The 14,227-nt window shown below is 44.8% G+C and overlaps 1 protein-coding gene across 1 annotated transcript in view; it reads right to left on the bottom strand.

Moving 5' to 3' along the window:
- Positions 1 to 14,199, bottom strand: part of LOC133481851 (tyrosine-protein kinase receptor UFO) — a 35,183-nt gene extending 20,984 nt beyond the window's left edge. The window contains exons 1-7 of the mRNA XM_061781069.1: positions 13,897 to 14,199; positions 7,369 to 7,582; positions 6,983 to 7,083; positions 6,700 to 6,882; positions 3,228 to 3,308; positions 2,957 to 3,072; positions 390 to 585 (exon numbers count right to left, since the gene is read on the bottom strand). Of these exons, the coding sequence (XP_061637053.1) occupies positions 390 to 585; positions 2,957 to 3,072; positions 3,228 to 3,308; positions 6,700 to 6,882; positions 6,983 to 7,083; positions 7,369 to 7,582; positions 13,897 to 14,047 (1,042 nt within the window). The 5' untranslated portion in view covers positions 14,048 to 14,199. The remainder of the gene's footprint in view (positions 1 to 389; positions 586 to 2,956; positions 3,073 to 3,227; positions 3,309 to 6,699; positions 6,883 to 6,982; positions 7,084 to 7,368; positions 7,583 to 13,896) is intronic.
- Positions 14,200 to 14,227: the final 28 nt, after the last annotated feature.

Raw genomic sequence — 14,227 nt, 5'->3', positions numbered from 1 at the left:
GGACATCTGTCCCATTACCTTTGTCTATTTATGTCACTTCACATGAGCCGTATTCATCCAAGTGGAGACTGAGGGCAAGCTGAAGAAAACTGAGCGCTGCAGCCAAGTGGAGACTGCAGTAAGGTAAGCTAACAGGAAAGGAGACAAACGTATCCAATTGGAGACTGAGGGTAAGCAAAAACAAAAAAGAAACTGGCACGTTTGAGCCAAATAGAGACTATGGAGTGGACTAAGCTGACGGGTCTCATATATTTGACTTCTCAGCATGTGGATATTGACCACGACAAAGACAAATTTATCCAAGTGGACACTGAGGACAAGCAAGAAACCGCATGACTGCAGCAAAGTCGACACTGTCCAGTAGGGTAAGCTAACGTGAGCTAACTCACCTCCTTCCGCCGTTCGCATCTCCACCCAGGACGTCCACTGCGACGGCCCCTGGCTGCTGTGACAAGCCACCCTGGCGGCGTAGCGGCTGTGGGGCTCCAGCTCCTCCACCAGGTACTCGGGCGGAGGGACGTTCACATTGCGGTTGTGGATCATCTCGTCCGGACCTCTGGAGAAGGTCTCGTCCCAATGTTTGACCTGGAAGAGTCCACAAAGATGATGCAGTTTTTCAACACAAGGACCCAGCTGGGTTCAAATGTTTGCAAGACAGCTCAGATCACATATCTCCTCTGTCACCTTTTTACCAGTCACATTTTCAACACATCAACGAATTTTCAGCAGTGCCAGAACTTCTATGTGTCATCAGTTCTTTGACTTTTTACTGAAGTGTGTGTGCTTGATGCTTTTCTTGATGACATTTTTTTTTTTTAATGTGTCTTTCTGAGTACACAAGCAAACATCCTGACTGCCTCTGCGCAATTTCTGCGGTGCTCGCTGTGGTCCACTTGGACCACTCCAACCGTATGCAACTTCCCCGCCGTGGCTTTGGAGGACAGAAGTGGTGGAAGTCAGCATTTTGTGTAAGTGCATGTCCACTCACTCGAGTTTACACAAGTTAGCGTAAGTTAGGAGGCGTCTCCACCCCTCGGCTAAACTGCATGTGTGTCATTCCTGACCCCGTGAGTCACGTCCAGGCTGCAAACAAGCGTTTAATCTCATTGACTCACCACACATTCCCCCTCGTATGTCTCACACATCATTCCTGATGCCTTTTCCTGTTTTTAAGACTTTTTTTTTTTGCACTTTTATTCTGACTCATACGGAGCCCCAGACATGACAAGGGGAAAATAGTTTTCTTTTTTATATATAAAATGCACACACAATGCTAATTTGTAGCTGTGGCTCTGTACTGCACAGTTGGGTACGCAAACTGAGCGCACCTTATCTACAAACGGTAAGGTAGAGGACATCAAGTATTGGAGTTTCTAGAAAAGGTGCGCTTCATTTGCTCATATAGAACTCCAAGTTGTTCATGGGAATGCTATTAAACCAAAAAAATCAGTATTTTGTGTGTACATTGTATTTATTTCATGACCACAAATGAGTATACAGCAATATACAATAGTAACAGTATTTAGGGACCAAGCCCTGCTGCGAATAGCAAAAAACTGCAAGAAACTGACACCCCCCCCCCCCCCAGAAATCTTTTTAAAATTGCCTATATTAAACATTTAAACTGTAAATATACCAAAAAACTGTTATACAAGAGCAGTTTCATATAATTTCAAAATCACATTTGGCATTACATTTACAAATAAATCTCTTACAGATTGTTTCATTTAAAAACAAATAAAATAAATAAATAAATAAAAACGAAATTGCACCCAAAGGGCACATGTGCATTCACAAGACCACCAACCTCCCCTAACAACCCAGGCTAAACTTTACACCTCCCCAACATACGTTTCAACTCCCATTCAAGATGGCTCATTTCACGATACAGTCCTTCTTGAGACCAATTACTGTCCTGATTTCTTATTTAGTCAGGGCTTGGGCAGCATTTTTCATAATAATAATAAAAATAATAATAAATGTATCATATTGTGCCTTTCATGAAGCCCATGATCTTTTAATAGGTTTAATAATAAGATTTTCTCAGCAAATGGCAAAGGTGGATTTGAGAGTAGTAAACCGCAAATATGTGGGGGATTACTGTGTTGTGGCGGCACAGTGGAGGACTGGTTAGCACATCTGCCTCACAGTACTGAGAAGCGGGGTTCAAATCTGGCCCCACCTGTGTGGAGTTTGCATGTTCTCCCCGTGTCGGCGTGGGTTTTCTCCGGGCACTCCGGTTTCCTCCCACATCCCAAAAACATGCATGGCAGGTTGATTGAAGACTCTAAATTGCCCGTAAGTATGAATGTGTGTGCGGATGGTTGTTAGTTTATATGTGCCCTGTAATTGGCTGGCAATCAGTTCAGGGTGTACCCCGCCTCTCTCCCGATGATAGCTGGGATAGGCTCCAGCACCCGCTTGACCCTTGTCAGGATAAGCGTTACAGAAACTGGATGGAATAATGTATTGTGGCTACAAATTAGTATTTCGTGCGTATATCTTGAAAAATTGTTTCTCATGTCATATCTAAGCCTTTGTAGACTTGTACTCTCACATAATTGTCAGCATTTACATTCTATGTTCAGCCACTTTCCTGCGAAGCTTTAAAAAAAAAATCCCTTTTTTGCCCCATTTGGTTGGGGCCTGGCCCCTCAGCTTGTTTCCCCATCCCAGTGAGGGGAGAAGTGTGTGTGGAGCGGGGGGGTGGTGTGGGGGAGAGATGTATGAGGAGCAGCTTTATTAGAACCAGACGTTTAGGGGTGGTGCCATTCGCCGTAATGGCCACCGAGAGGGAGGGGCCGCTGCGTCAGATTAGTTAAGGGAGGCCCATTTTCCCAGAGTGAAAACCGACCCCATTGCTCTTCGGGGGGGGGACAAAACCGGGTGGGGCTCAGGATGGAGGCACTGTCTTCTCTTTTTCTGGAGAAGGAGCACACTCGTTTGTAAAACTCACCTGTACTGTGCAGCGGATGACTGGGTAGTCGCCGCCGAACCCGGGTTGCCATGACAACCGGAGACTGGCGAGTGTGACGTTTGCGGCTTTCAGGTGGTGAGGTGCTGCCGGCAGCACTGATAAACACACATTGCGAGCAAGTCCCAAATTAATCAAGCAAGTCAAGTCTTTCACAAATTTTATCCCATCGAGTCCCAAATTCTAAAACTGGCTACTTAAGCCTGACTCACACTGAATCATGTGACTCAAGAACCCCATCCCTGCCCCTTACCAGTAATGGTGCCGGATCCAGAGGCGGCCACCCCCTTGCGGTTCTGGGCCTCGCAGGAGAATCTGCTGGTCCGGTTTAAACCTGAGTGCGGAAAAGAAACGGGCATGAGAGGGGAAACTTTTGGCGGTGTAACTCTTTACTCAGCATGCTGAGATGAGGGGAAAAACAAAAAAAATAAAAAAATGGGACATAGTTTGAGCTGATTCGGGACAAAATGGAGCGAAGCAACGTGAGTCAGCAGATGAATGTGAAGAGCGAGTCAGCACAATCTTTTTTTCTTTTTTCACCATCCACTCATTTTCTATGGCGCTTGTCTTCATTAGGGTTGAACTGGAGCCTGTCTCAGTTGACTTTTGGGTAGGAGGCGGAGTTACACCCTGGACGGGTGGCCAGCCAATAACAGGGCGCATACAGTATGGACAAACAGTCATTCACACTCGTGTTTTCACCTATGGACAATTTAAAGTCTCCGATGGAGGAAGCCGGAAAACTCAAAGAGAACATGCGAACTCCACACAGGAAGGTCCTGAGCTGAGATTCGAACCCAGAACCTCCGGATTGCGAGTCTGCAATGCTGAGCACTAGCCTACCATGCTGCCCACAACAGCACTTTTGCGACAAATGTTGCAAAAAAGCATCATTGTGGTCACCGATGTGTCAATGTGCAAGTGGTCCACGTTCCCTCCACACAGTTTCCTCTCAGAGGGAAGTATTTCACATCCGCGTGTTCGCACTTGAGACATTCCACAACATTCACATCATGTGACCTCGCCGCGTTGTCAAATGTTTTCAAGTGTTGCCAGTCTGCCGCACACACACACTTCCACCAGTGTGTCATTCATGGCGAGATGGATGCACCAAGCATCCATTGTGAGGCGACCAGAAAAAAGTTCTGACATTTGCTGGGTGAGGCTGAAGGAACAGTGTGTGCGTGTGCGTGTGTGTATGCATGCGTGTGCATGTGTGTGTGGAGAGGCTCTCATCTGGAGATTCTGCCACTTGCCTTTTTGTATCGCCGACAACAACAACAACAACAACAACACACACACACGTGGATATTGACCAACATCTGCTTTTTAAATGGAGCAGCTTCCTTTGCACTTGACAACAATAAATGTGTGATTCACGACCACCACCCCTCCCGCCCCCCCAAGAGGTTTATTGTGCAGTAATACACAGGCGGGCATGCAGGTGTAGTGACACAGTTAAGCTGAGTTTACTGCAGCTGAAGTCCACCAAGATAAAAACATCACCTAGTAGAGGGACTTTGTTACTTTGTATCTTAAAATGCAGTGTACAACTGCACAATCCGATGCCATCCGATACAACTGCAATATGCCTTGTCCTACTTAAGGGCTGTTTCTAATATTTAGAATTTGGTACTAGTAAGGTAAAGTGGCCGGTGGTACCAGTAAAGTTGGTAACTGGGAGGTTGGCACTAGTGCATCTGTGTGGTACTGTTAAGGTTGGTACCCGTAAGACTGAGTGTTTGGTGGTACTGATAATATTGGTACCCGTGAGATTGGTGCTAATGGTGTTACATTTTTGGGTGGTTACCAATAAGATTGTTACCTGACTTTGGTACTAGCGAGGCTAAGTGTTTGTGGTAGTGATAAGACTGGCAACTATGAGCTAGGTTCTAGTTAGACGAGTGTGTGGGGAGGTACTGTTACAATGGATTCCAATGAGATTATGCATTGGGTTGTGTGGTACTGGTAAATTTGGTACCTATGATATTGGTACCACTGGTGTTAACCTTATTGGGCGGTACCAGTGAAGTTGTTACTAGTAAGACAGTGTTGGGTGGTACTGGTGAGACTGGTAAGGTTGGTGTTGCTGGTGTGACACTTTTGGGTGGTACCAGTGAAGTTGCTACCAGTAAGTAGTGTGGAGTGTACCAGTGAGGTCATGGTGTTAGGTGGATCCAAATATATGATGGCTTCTTCCTTGGATCAAGCTTGTATTTGACTGTGCAGGGGTACCTACACTTCACTTCAGACTTTGTTCTGTACTTCTCAGAGCCTCCCTCGTCTCTCAGTGAACCACTGGAAGATGTTCTGAAAGGTTTGGAGGAGACTTGTGTCAAAGCAGCTGTCCATTCCACAGAGGTGAATGTCAGGTCCCGGTCAGCAACTAACCCAAATGTTCCGATGAGTCAAACAAGATCCCGGCAACCCCACGAATGTCCTCCTGTGTGACTCAGCCCGCTCTGCCAGCCTGAGCGCCCCTCTCCTTTCTTTTCAGACTTGTTCTCTCTCAGAGTCCTCAGCATAGCTATTTGTGTTCCCCCTAAAGAACCCCTCGACCCCCGAACCGGCCCCCTTTCCTCATCCCTCTTCCTCTCGCGGCTGAGCCGTCAACCACACGACCACAAGGCCGTCCTCTGCTGGCCCTGGTCCCGATAGCCTCTGGCTTCTCCTCACTGATAATCTGCTTGTTTTGTTTGAGCCAAGATGTGTTGGGAGGGGGGAGGGGGGCGGGGTTTGGTTGAAGAATGTTACAGTGTGGTTCACTTGAATCAATTTAAGGGGATTAAACTGCAACAATGATTTCTGGGGTTTTCTAGTCTCAAAATATTCAAAAATGCCTACAACGTTTTGATCCAACATTTACTGTAATTCATTTGTAGAACCAGCCAGTCACGTGTGGGCTTTTGCTCCTTGAGGACTTGGCACTGATGGCGTTGGTACCAGTGACAGGCTGTAACAAGTGACAGTAAAGTTAGTACCGAGAAGGTTGAGTGTGGAGACACAGTGTTGGATGGTACCGCTGATGTCTGTGTGGCTGGTAACACAGAGATCTTTTTAGGTGGTGCCAGTCAATTGAAATAGAGTGTTGGGTGGTACCAGTCAGATTGTACGAGTAAGATGCAGAATAACAGTGTTACGTAGTACCAGTGAGATGGGTGCCTATGAGGTTGGTACCAGTGAGACTCAAGTGTTGGATGGTACTGGTAAGGTTGCTATCTGAGTGGTTGGCACCACAAACGTTTACAGATGGTACCAGTTATGTTGTTCGAAGTGGTACCAGTGAAGTTGGTACCTTATAAGGTTGAGTGTGTGAGACAGTGTTGGCTGATACTGATGATCTGTGTAGTTGGTACCGCAAATGTTTTCTGGTGGTACCAGTAACATAAAGACAGGGTTGGGTTGAGTGTACTTGTAAGGTTGGTACCTGGGTGGTTGTTACCACACACGTTCATGGGTGGTACCAGTGAAGTGAGATCGGTACTAGTAAGATGCAGCCATGGATTGTACTGTGAGATTGGTGCCTGTGAGATTGGTGCCAGTGAGACTACGAGTTGGGGGAGGTACTCGTTAGATTGGTACCAGTAAGGCTGGTACCAGTGCGCTGAAGTTTGATGTGGTACCAGTAAGGTTGGTACCAGTGTGACTATGAGTGGTAGGTGATACTGGTAAGATTGGTGCCAGTGAGACAGTGTCTTTTGTGGAACTGCTAAGACTGGTGGTACCTGTGATGTTAAGCGTGGAGGGTGACAAGGCCACCGGGTCGTCCACGGTGTTGAGAGGAGCGCCGTCCCGCAGCCAGATGACTCGGACCGGTTCTGGGGGGCCGTGGGCCACGCAGTGCAAGCTCAGCGGCGTGTTGGCCACCACAGCCATGTGGTGCGGCTCGGTGGAGAAGTGAGGAAGCCCTGAGGAAGAAAGCAGCCGGGTCAGAACTGACTTGACCACGGCGGCCGGTGCTCGGGTGCCTCTCTCGGGCTGTGAAGGGAGGTGGGGGGTGGGGCTCACCTTCCAGCAGAATGCTTCCTTCCGTGGACAAAATCGGCTCTCTTCCCACGTCGGCTGCACACTGATAGGTGCCCATGTCTGAAAGCTGGACACTATTAATCCTGCGAAGGGGAAGACTAATTGAACTTTTATTTCAAACATGCAGTACAGTGTTACCCCCACTATTGCCAATAAGCAGCAGTTTGGCAAACAGAACGATTCTTCCCCCCAAAAAAGAGGCTTCAAGCCACTTAATGCCTCCTCCAGTTGAAGTTTACTGTTAAGGGTTTGGAATGGGATGAAAAATGCACAAAGCAGCCAAACCACAGGAGACAAAGCTTTGGCTTATTTCATTCGAATTGTACTTAACAAGGTGTGTGGTGACTTAACATTCTCACACCGCCTACCTGAGGATGCTGTGCACAATCCAGCGGTCAGTGCCGAAGACAGGCATTTGGTAGTCGTCGTATTCGGCGTAGGGGAGCGGCGCGCCGTCTTTCAGCCAGTACACATTGGGGGGAATCTCCTCGCCGTCGACCGTGGCCAACAGGCCGCACTCCAACATCACAGGTTTGCCCACCGACGAGACAATGGTGGCGGGTTGTTTCTCGAACTCCGCATCTGGAACACGCAGGATTCAGTAATACTGCATTTGAAAAAAGAACTTTTAGCTTAATTAACAGGATTCTAAGTGTGTTTCTCATGTCGCTCAACCCACCCCAGTACATTTGGTGTGCCTGAATGCCCATAATTCAGTGTGTTAACAAGTGTTGGGGGCTGCTCTCCAAAACATTTTTTGTAAATTTCATTTTGCCTGGGGGGAGTCCATTTTGGGTGTGGGTTGGGGGGCGGGGGGAAAGCCCAGTGATGGGGGGCAATGCCCCCCCTCCCAGAACCACCACTGACTGTAAGATTGACACCTATGACATCAGTTTATTTTGTCATTAAGTTAGAGCTAAATCCTACTGATTTCATCATCAGAGTATTTAGAAGTGAGCGGCAGACAAATGATGTATTCAGTACAAAGAAGCCATTAGGAAAATGTGTTTTCTGCCCCAAAAAGCAAGAGGGCCTCGCCCCCTGCCAGAGAGTGGCAGGAAACACTGAGACACACGCACACTCACAAAGCCGCCAACTCTTTAGAGCAGCAGAATAAATCTCACATGAGCGACGTGTGCGTAGACATACTCAAGACGCTCCACCCGCCCCCTGCCGCCCCTCGTCTGCTTCACTGCCAAACTTCCACCTCTGACCCCGGTTGACTCCACCGCAGCACATCTTACGTGTGTTGAATACCCAGAATTCAATGTTAGAAAACAAACAAGTTGCCAAAAACACGCTTGGGCTTGAGTTACTCTTAAACACGTGCACAGTCCGCACACACATCAAGTGACATGAAAGGTACAAAGTGTCGTGAGTTACCATGCCTGTTACAAATTGTTTCAAGTGTGTCACCAAATGTTTGTTACCAAATGCGTTATACAGTGTGTGACCAAGTCTGCTACCGAGTGCGGAACAAGATCTTGCATCATACAAAGTGTGTTACCAAGCATGTTAGCAAGGGTGCCAAACAACGTGTGTTACCAACAGTCGTGTGTTACCATACTAAGTGTGTTTGCTTAGCGTGTTACCAAGTGGCCGACCAAGTATGTAACCAAGTGTTTCCAGTTGCGTGATCAAATGTTTTACCTTATCAAGTGGGTGACTAAGCGAGTTACCAAGTGTTGTTGCTGTGTTGTGGGCTAATTCGTTTGTACGTGTGTTACCTAGTGTGTAAAGAGATTGTATTTTTGGGTAACAAATTTGTATTAGGTGTTTTTCTATGTTAGTAACTGTCTCTGAGTGTTAGCAAATGTTGTAAGTGTGTCACTCAATCTGTACTGACAGCTCTAAGTGTGCTCCCCAAGTGTTGTGGGTTTATATGCATGTTACCAAGTGATGTTCACGTGCTACCTATAGTGTGTAACAAAATTGTGTGGACCATCATAATGTGTGTTTATAATGTGTTAACAAGTGTCTTAGCAAATGTTGCAACCATTTTTCCTCAGCATGTTACTAAGTGTGTTACCAAGCCGCTTGACCCATCCCAGTGCATCTGATGTGCGTGGTTACCCATAATTCAATAGTGGAAAAAAAACATGACAACACTCGGGCTTGAGTTAGCCTTAAAACCACTCAAAAGGGACATCATGACAAAATGTGGAGACACATGCTTTCCATTGGACATCAATGTCTAACATGTAAGACACATCAGTGTTGATCTGACCCCCTGTGCAGAGCTATTGTATAAATGTATTGAGATGAGAGTAACAAGCTCAAAAGGTTTTTTAGAGGGGCATGGCGTGCATGTGCCTTTAAATGCTCCATTTCTCCTCCCTTTGTCCCACTGGGTCTTTTTCTGCCAAGTGGCACACATGCAATGATGCAAACATGCGCCCGCACCGTGCCTTCTTCACCCCTTCCTGCCATTCCCGCCTCACCATTCATTTGGTGCCTCACTCATTTTTCCCCATGCTATTATTTGGATTCATCTTCCCCTTCTTCTCCTCATCCATCCATCTTGCCATGCATCCATCATGCTCCCGTCTGAGTCACAGAGCGCGCCTGTGACTCACAACCAGAACATCCTCATCCTCATCCTGCTCTTTAAGTCTGAGGCGCGACACAAAATCTTCTGAGACATCAGGCAAAAATGTGGAAACTTATTGATTTACAAGCACCTTCAGTCACCTGAGGGCCATGTGAGTTTGAGTTCTATTTTTGTTTTATTGTGATATGACAAATTACAGCGAGACAAACAACTACACGAACAATACTTCCACACTAAAACTCTTTCGTTCAGCCATTAAAGAGTATCAAACATTCAACGTGTTCACAATTTCGTTTCCTCCCTTGTGCGTTTCACAGGCTAGGGGACCAAAATTACAAGTTACTTTAACTTCCTCTCCTGAAGGGGACCAAACAAACAATCCTGTTTCCCCCACTGGAGGCTGCCATGCATTCCATGTGAAAACAAGGAAATTTCTCTTAATTCCCTGAGCACATTCCCGACAAAAATAACTGAGGCTATATGACCACAAACCATAAAAATAGGACAGATTCTGTTGGCTTATGTCCATCTTGATGCGAACACTGTGGGGTGGCGGGTGTGTGCGGTGTGTCAGCAGATGTCGTGAGGCACCAGGAGTTGGACATGAAAATGATTTTTTTTTACTTTCTAGGTTTGAAAATAGTCAAGAATTAAAATGAACATACAGGTGTATGATTTAAAATATATATACATAGTGATAGTGATGCATGGATGTTTTTGGAATGTGGGAAAACCACTGGAAGCACAGAGAAAATATGCAAACGACACAGGCAGATCGGATCCCGGATTCAAACCCCAGCGTCAGAACTGTGAGGCGGATGTGCTCGCAACTAAACCGCTATACCAAGATGAAAAGATACAAAACATGAGTAGCACTGCAGCACTTTCACGATGTAAAGGTACAGTGGCTATGGAAAGTATTCAGACCCCCTTAAATTTTTCACTCGTTATATTTTTTTCCTCATTAATGTACACACAGCGCCTCATATTGACAGAAAAAAACGGAATTGTTCAAATTTTTGCCGATTTATTAAAAAAGAAAAACTGAAATATCACACAGCCATTAGTATTCAGACCCTTCTTTGCTCAGTATTTAGTAGACGCACCCTTTTGAGCTAATACAGCCATGAGTCTTTTTGGGAATGATGCAACAAGTTTTTCACACCTGGATTTGGGGATCCTCTGCCATTCCTCCTTGCAGATCCTCTCCAGTTCTGGTGAACGTTGGTGGAAAGCCATTTTCAGGTTTCTCCAGAGATGCTCAATTGGTTTTAAGTCGAAGCTCTGGCTGGGCCATTCAAAAACAGTCACGGAGTTGTTCTGAAGCCACTCCTTCGTTATTTTAGCTGTGTGCTTTGGGTCATTGTTTTGTTGGAAGGTGAACCTTCGGCCCAGTCTGAGGTTCTTAGCACTGTGGAGAAGATTTTCATCCAGGATATCCCTGTACTTGGCCGCATTCATCTTTTCTTCGATTGCAACCAGTCTCCCTTTCCCTGCAGCTGCAAAACACCCCCACAGCATGATGCTGCCACCACCATGCTTCACTGTTGGGACTGTATTGGACAGGTGATGAGCAGTGCCTGGTTTTCTCCACACATACCGCTTAGAATTAAGGCCAAAAAGTTCTATCTTGGTCTCATCAGACCAGAGAATCTTATTTCTCACCATCTTGGAGTCCTTCAGGTGTTTTTTAGCAAACTCCAGTGTGGGCTTTCATGTGTCTTGCACTGAGGAGAGGCTTCCGTCGGGCCACTCTGCCATAAAGCCCCGACTGGTGGAGGGCTGCAGTGATGGTTGATTTTCTAGAACTTTCTCCCATCTCCCGACTGCATCTCTGGAGCTCAGCCACAGTGATCTTTGGGTTCTTCTTTACCTCTCTGACCAAGGCTCTTCTCCCCCGATTGCTCAGTTTGGCCGGACCACCAGCTCTAGGAAGGGTTATGGTCGTCCCAAACGTCTTCCATTTAAGGATTATGGAGGCCACTGTGCTCTTAGGGACTTTAAGTGCAGCAGAACTTTTTTTTGTAACCTTTGCCTGATCTGGCCTTGCCACAATTCTGTCTCAGAGCTCCTCAGTCAGTTCCTTTGACCTCATGATTCTCATTTGCTCTGACATGCCCCGTGAGCTGTAAGGTCTTATATAGACAGGTGTTTGGCTTTCAGTCTAATCAGTATAATCAAATGCAGCTGGACTCCAGTGAAGGTATAGAACCATCTCAAGGGTGATCAGAAGAAATGGACAGCACCCGAGTTAAATATATGAGTGTCACAGCAAAGGGTCTGAATACTTATGGCTGTGTGATATTTCAGTTTTTCTTTTTGAATAAATCTGCAAAGATTTCAACAATTCTGTTTCTTTTCTGTCAATATGGGGTGCTGTGTGAACATTAATGAGGGAAAAAAATGAAGTTAAATGATTTTAGCAAATGGCTACAATATAACAAAGATTGAAGAATTTAAGGAAGTCTGAATACTTTCCATACCGACTGCAGCTCACAGGAGATAAAAGATTGGGCACCCCCGCTCTGAACAGTACCAGTAATTCCCGTCTCACCTGCTGAAGGCTACCAAAACATTCCACGTCAACAAGCTAATAATTCCAGCCTGACAGCAACGTCCTCGATGATTCTCCCAACACTTCCTGGGGGTTATTAATGTTGACTGTCATAAATCTTTCCTGCGTGGTATTGGCTCTAAACTTCTTATCCCAAGTACCATCTTAAAATAATAATAATTAAAAAAAGATATCCGTGTACCAGCATCCTCACCAACATTAAAATACAATAACATAGTAGGCCTATGTTTTCATCTAACATTTTAAATAAATAAATAAATGAAAATAAAAAATTAAAATAATTTTTATTCCCAAAAACTATATCACTATATTTTAAGCCACTGGAACATTATGCACAATTATGCACAGTTTGGACATCAACACTGTGCTTGAATATAGTAAAATATTGAATAAGAAAAATATTTAAATAATGAGTGATTAAATGTATTGCACACAGAAGTTAAAAACTGCACTTTATTCACTTCAAAAAAGTGTTAAAGATTAAATGCAAATGCATCGTACTTCAACGTTAAATACAACTGAGCTGCACTTGGGCAGTAATTCTTTTGGCATACCACGAGAAGGCGCCAGCGTGCCAGCAGCAACACCTTTCATGTTCAAGGTTTAAACAGGCTTTATGCAATATACAAGCATCATCCTAATATGTTTGATTGTATTTCATGTTTTAAATGTTGTGCACTTGTATTTCAATCAGTGAGTCTTTTATGCGACACTAAAGTGGCCCACGTACCAAGTTGGCAAAATGGGTTCAAACACAAATATGAAGTTGAACAATTAGGTCTTAAAATTATGTAAAAGTGTGCAAAGGCTTTAGTTAAACAAATAAAGAAATAAAAAATCAAAACGGACTTAATAGATTTTTTTTAGCATTACATTTGTTTTTCAAAATATTACGATTACCTTTTTAATGTGTTGTTCTAATTTTTCACCGTCAAGGCAAAAATGATCTTCTGATGTTGATTTATTCCTATGTACTTACATATTTGTAATTGTTATTGATATTGAATTGTTATGTATATTGTATACTCATTGTATTGTATTTACATGTATTTTATATTTTTTTTATTAATGATATCGATTATTAAATATTTCCTGCATGTGTAATCATCCTGATTGGGACGCTGCAGAGCAAGAATAAATAAAGTGCAACAACAAATGAAATCACTTAAGATACAAATGGAAACGATACAAACGAAAAAGAAAAAAAAAATCAATATACTAAGTGACGTAACTGGACAAAGGCACCTGAAACACAATTAAATGAAGAGGTCGGGAAAAAACATCAAGAGTTCTGTAGGTATTTCATTTTACATGCACACCCTAGTTTTAAAAATAATAGTTTCATTTTTATTCATAGACTGTATTTTTACATTTAACTTCTAAATTTACTGTTCTCAATGATAACTGTCAGGGCTAAAAAATAGTTCCCACGCATGATTGTTGTTGTTATTATTAGTAGTAGTAGTAGTAATGACTTAATTGCATGCAGTTGTACCCACTATATAATGTAATTGCCTATTTCAAGACATTTCTTCTGCAATCTTTCCCGCTTGGGACGCTCAGGTGTCGGTTTAGGATGTGGAGCTCACGGTCACCATCCAGATGTTTACCTGCGTGGCCTCATCACACTCTTCCACAACTTTCTCCTCCTCCGTCAACACTTTTGGGGTCCAAAACCAAAGCTAATTGACTTCACGAGCTCGTTTTCTCTTTACGAGCGTTCACGCACCCCCCAAAAAAGAAAAAGAGAAAAGGAACCCGTTTGCTTACCTCGCAGGCAGGTCACCTTCGCCGGGCCACAACAAGCGACCCCCAACAGGACCACCGGGAGCGAGAGGAACCAGCAGGAGCCGAACGGGCCTCCCCACAAAGCGGACTTCATCTTTTTCAACAGAGTCATCGCGCTTTGTCGTCCCTTCATCTCATCATCATCATCATCATCATCATGGTCGTCGTCGTCGTCACCGTGTCGCAGGCTTTCAAAGCGGAGAGAACACCAAGCAAGTCCTGCACTTTGCTCCCCCCCCCCAGCCCGCCCCCCACTAACAAGACACTGAACAGTTCGAAAAAATAAACTCCCAAGTCCAACTTTTGCGAGCGC

This window comes from Phyllopteryx taeniolatus, chromosome 8, assembly GCF_024500385.1.
Source record: "Phyllopteryx taeniolatus isolate TA_2022b chromosome 8, UOR_Ptae_1.2, whole genome shotgun sequence".
In the NCBI taxonomy this organism is placed as follows: domain Eukaryota; kingdom Metazoa; phylum Chordata; class Actinopteri; order Syngnathiformes; family Syngnathidae; genus Phyllopteryx; species Phyllopteryx taeniolatus.
The sequence above is the reverse complement of the archived record's forward strand: the minus strand, read 5'-3'. Positions and strand labels throughout refer to the sequence as shown.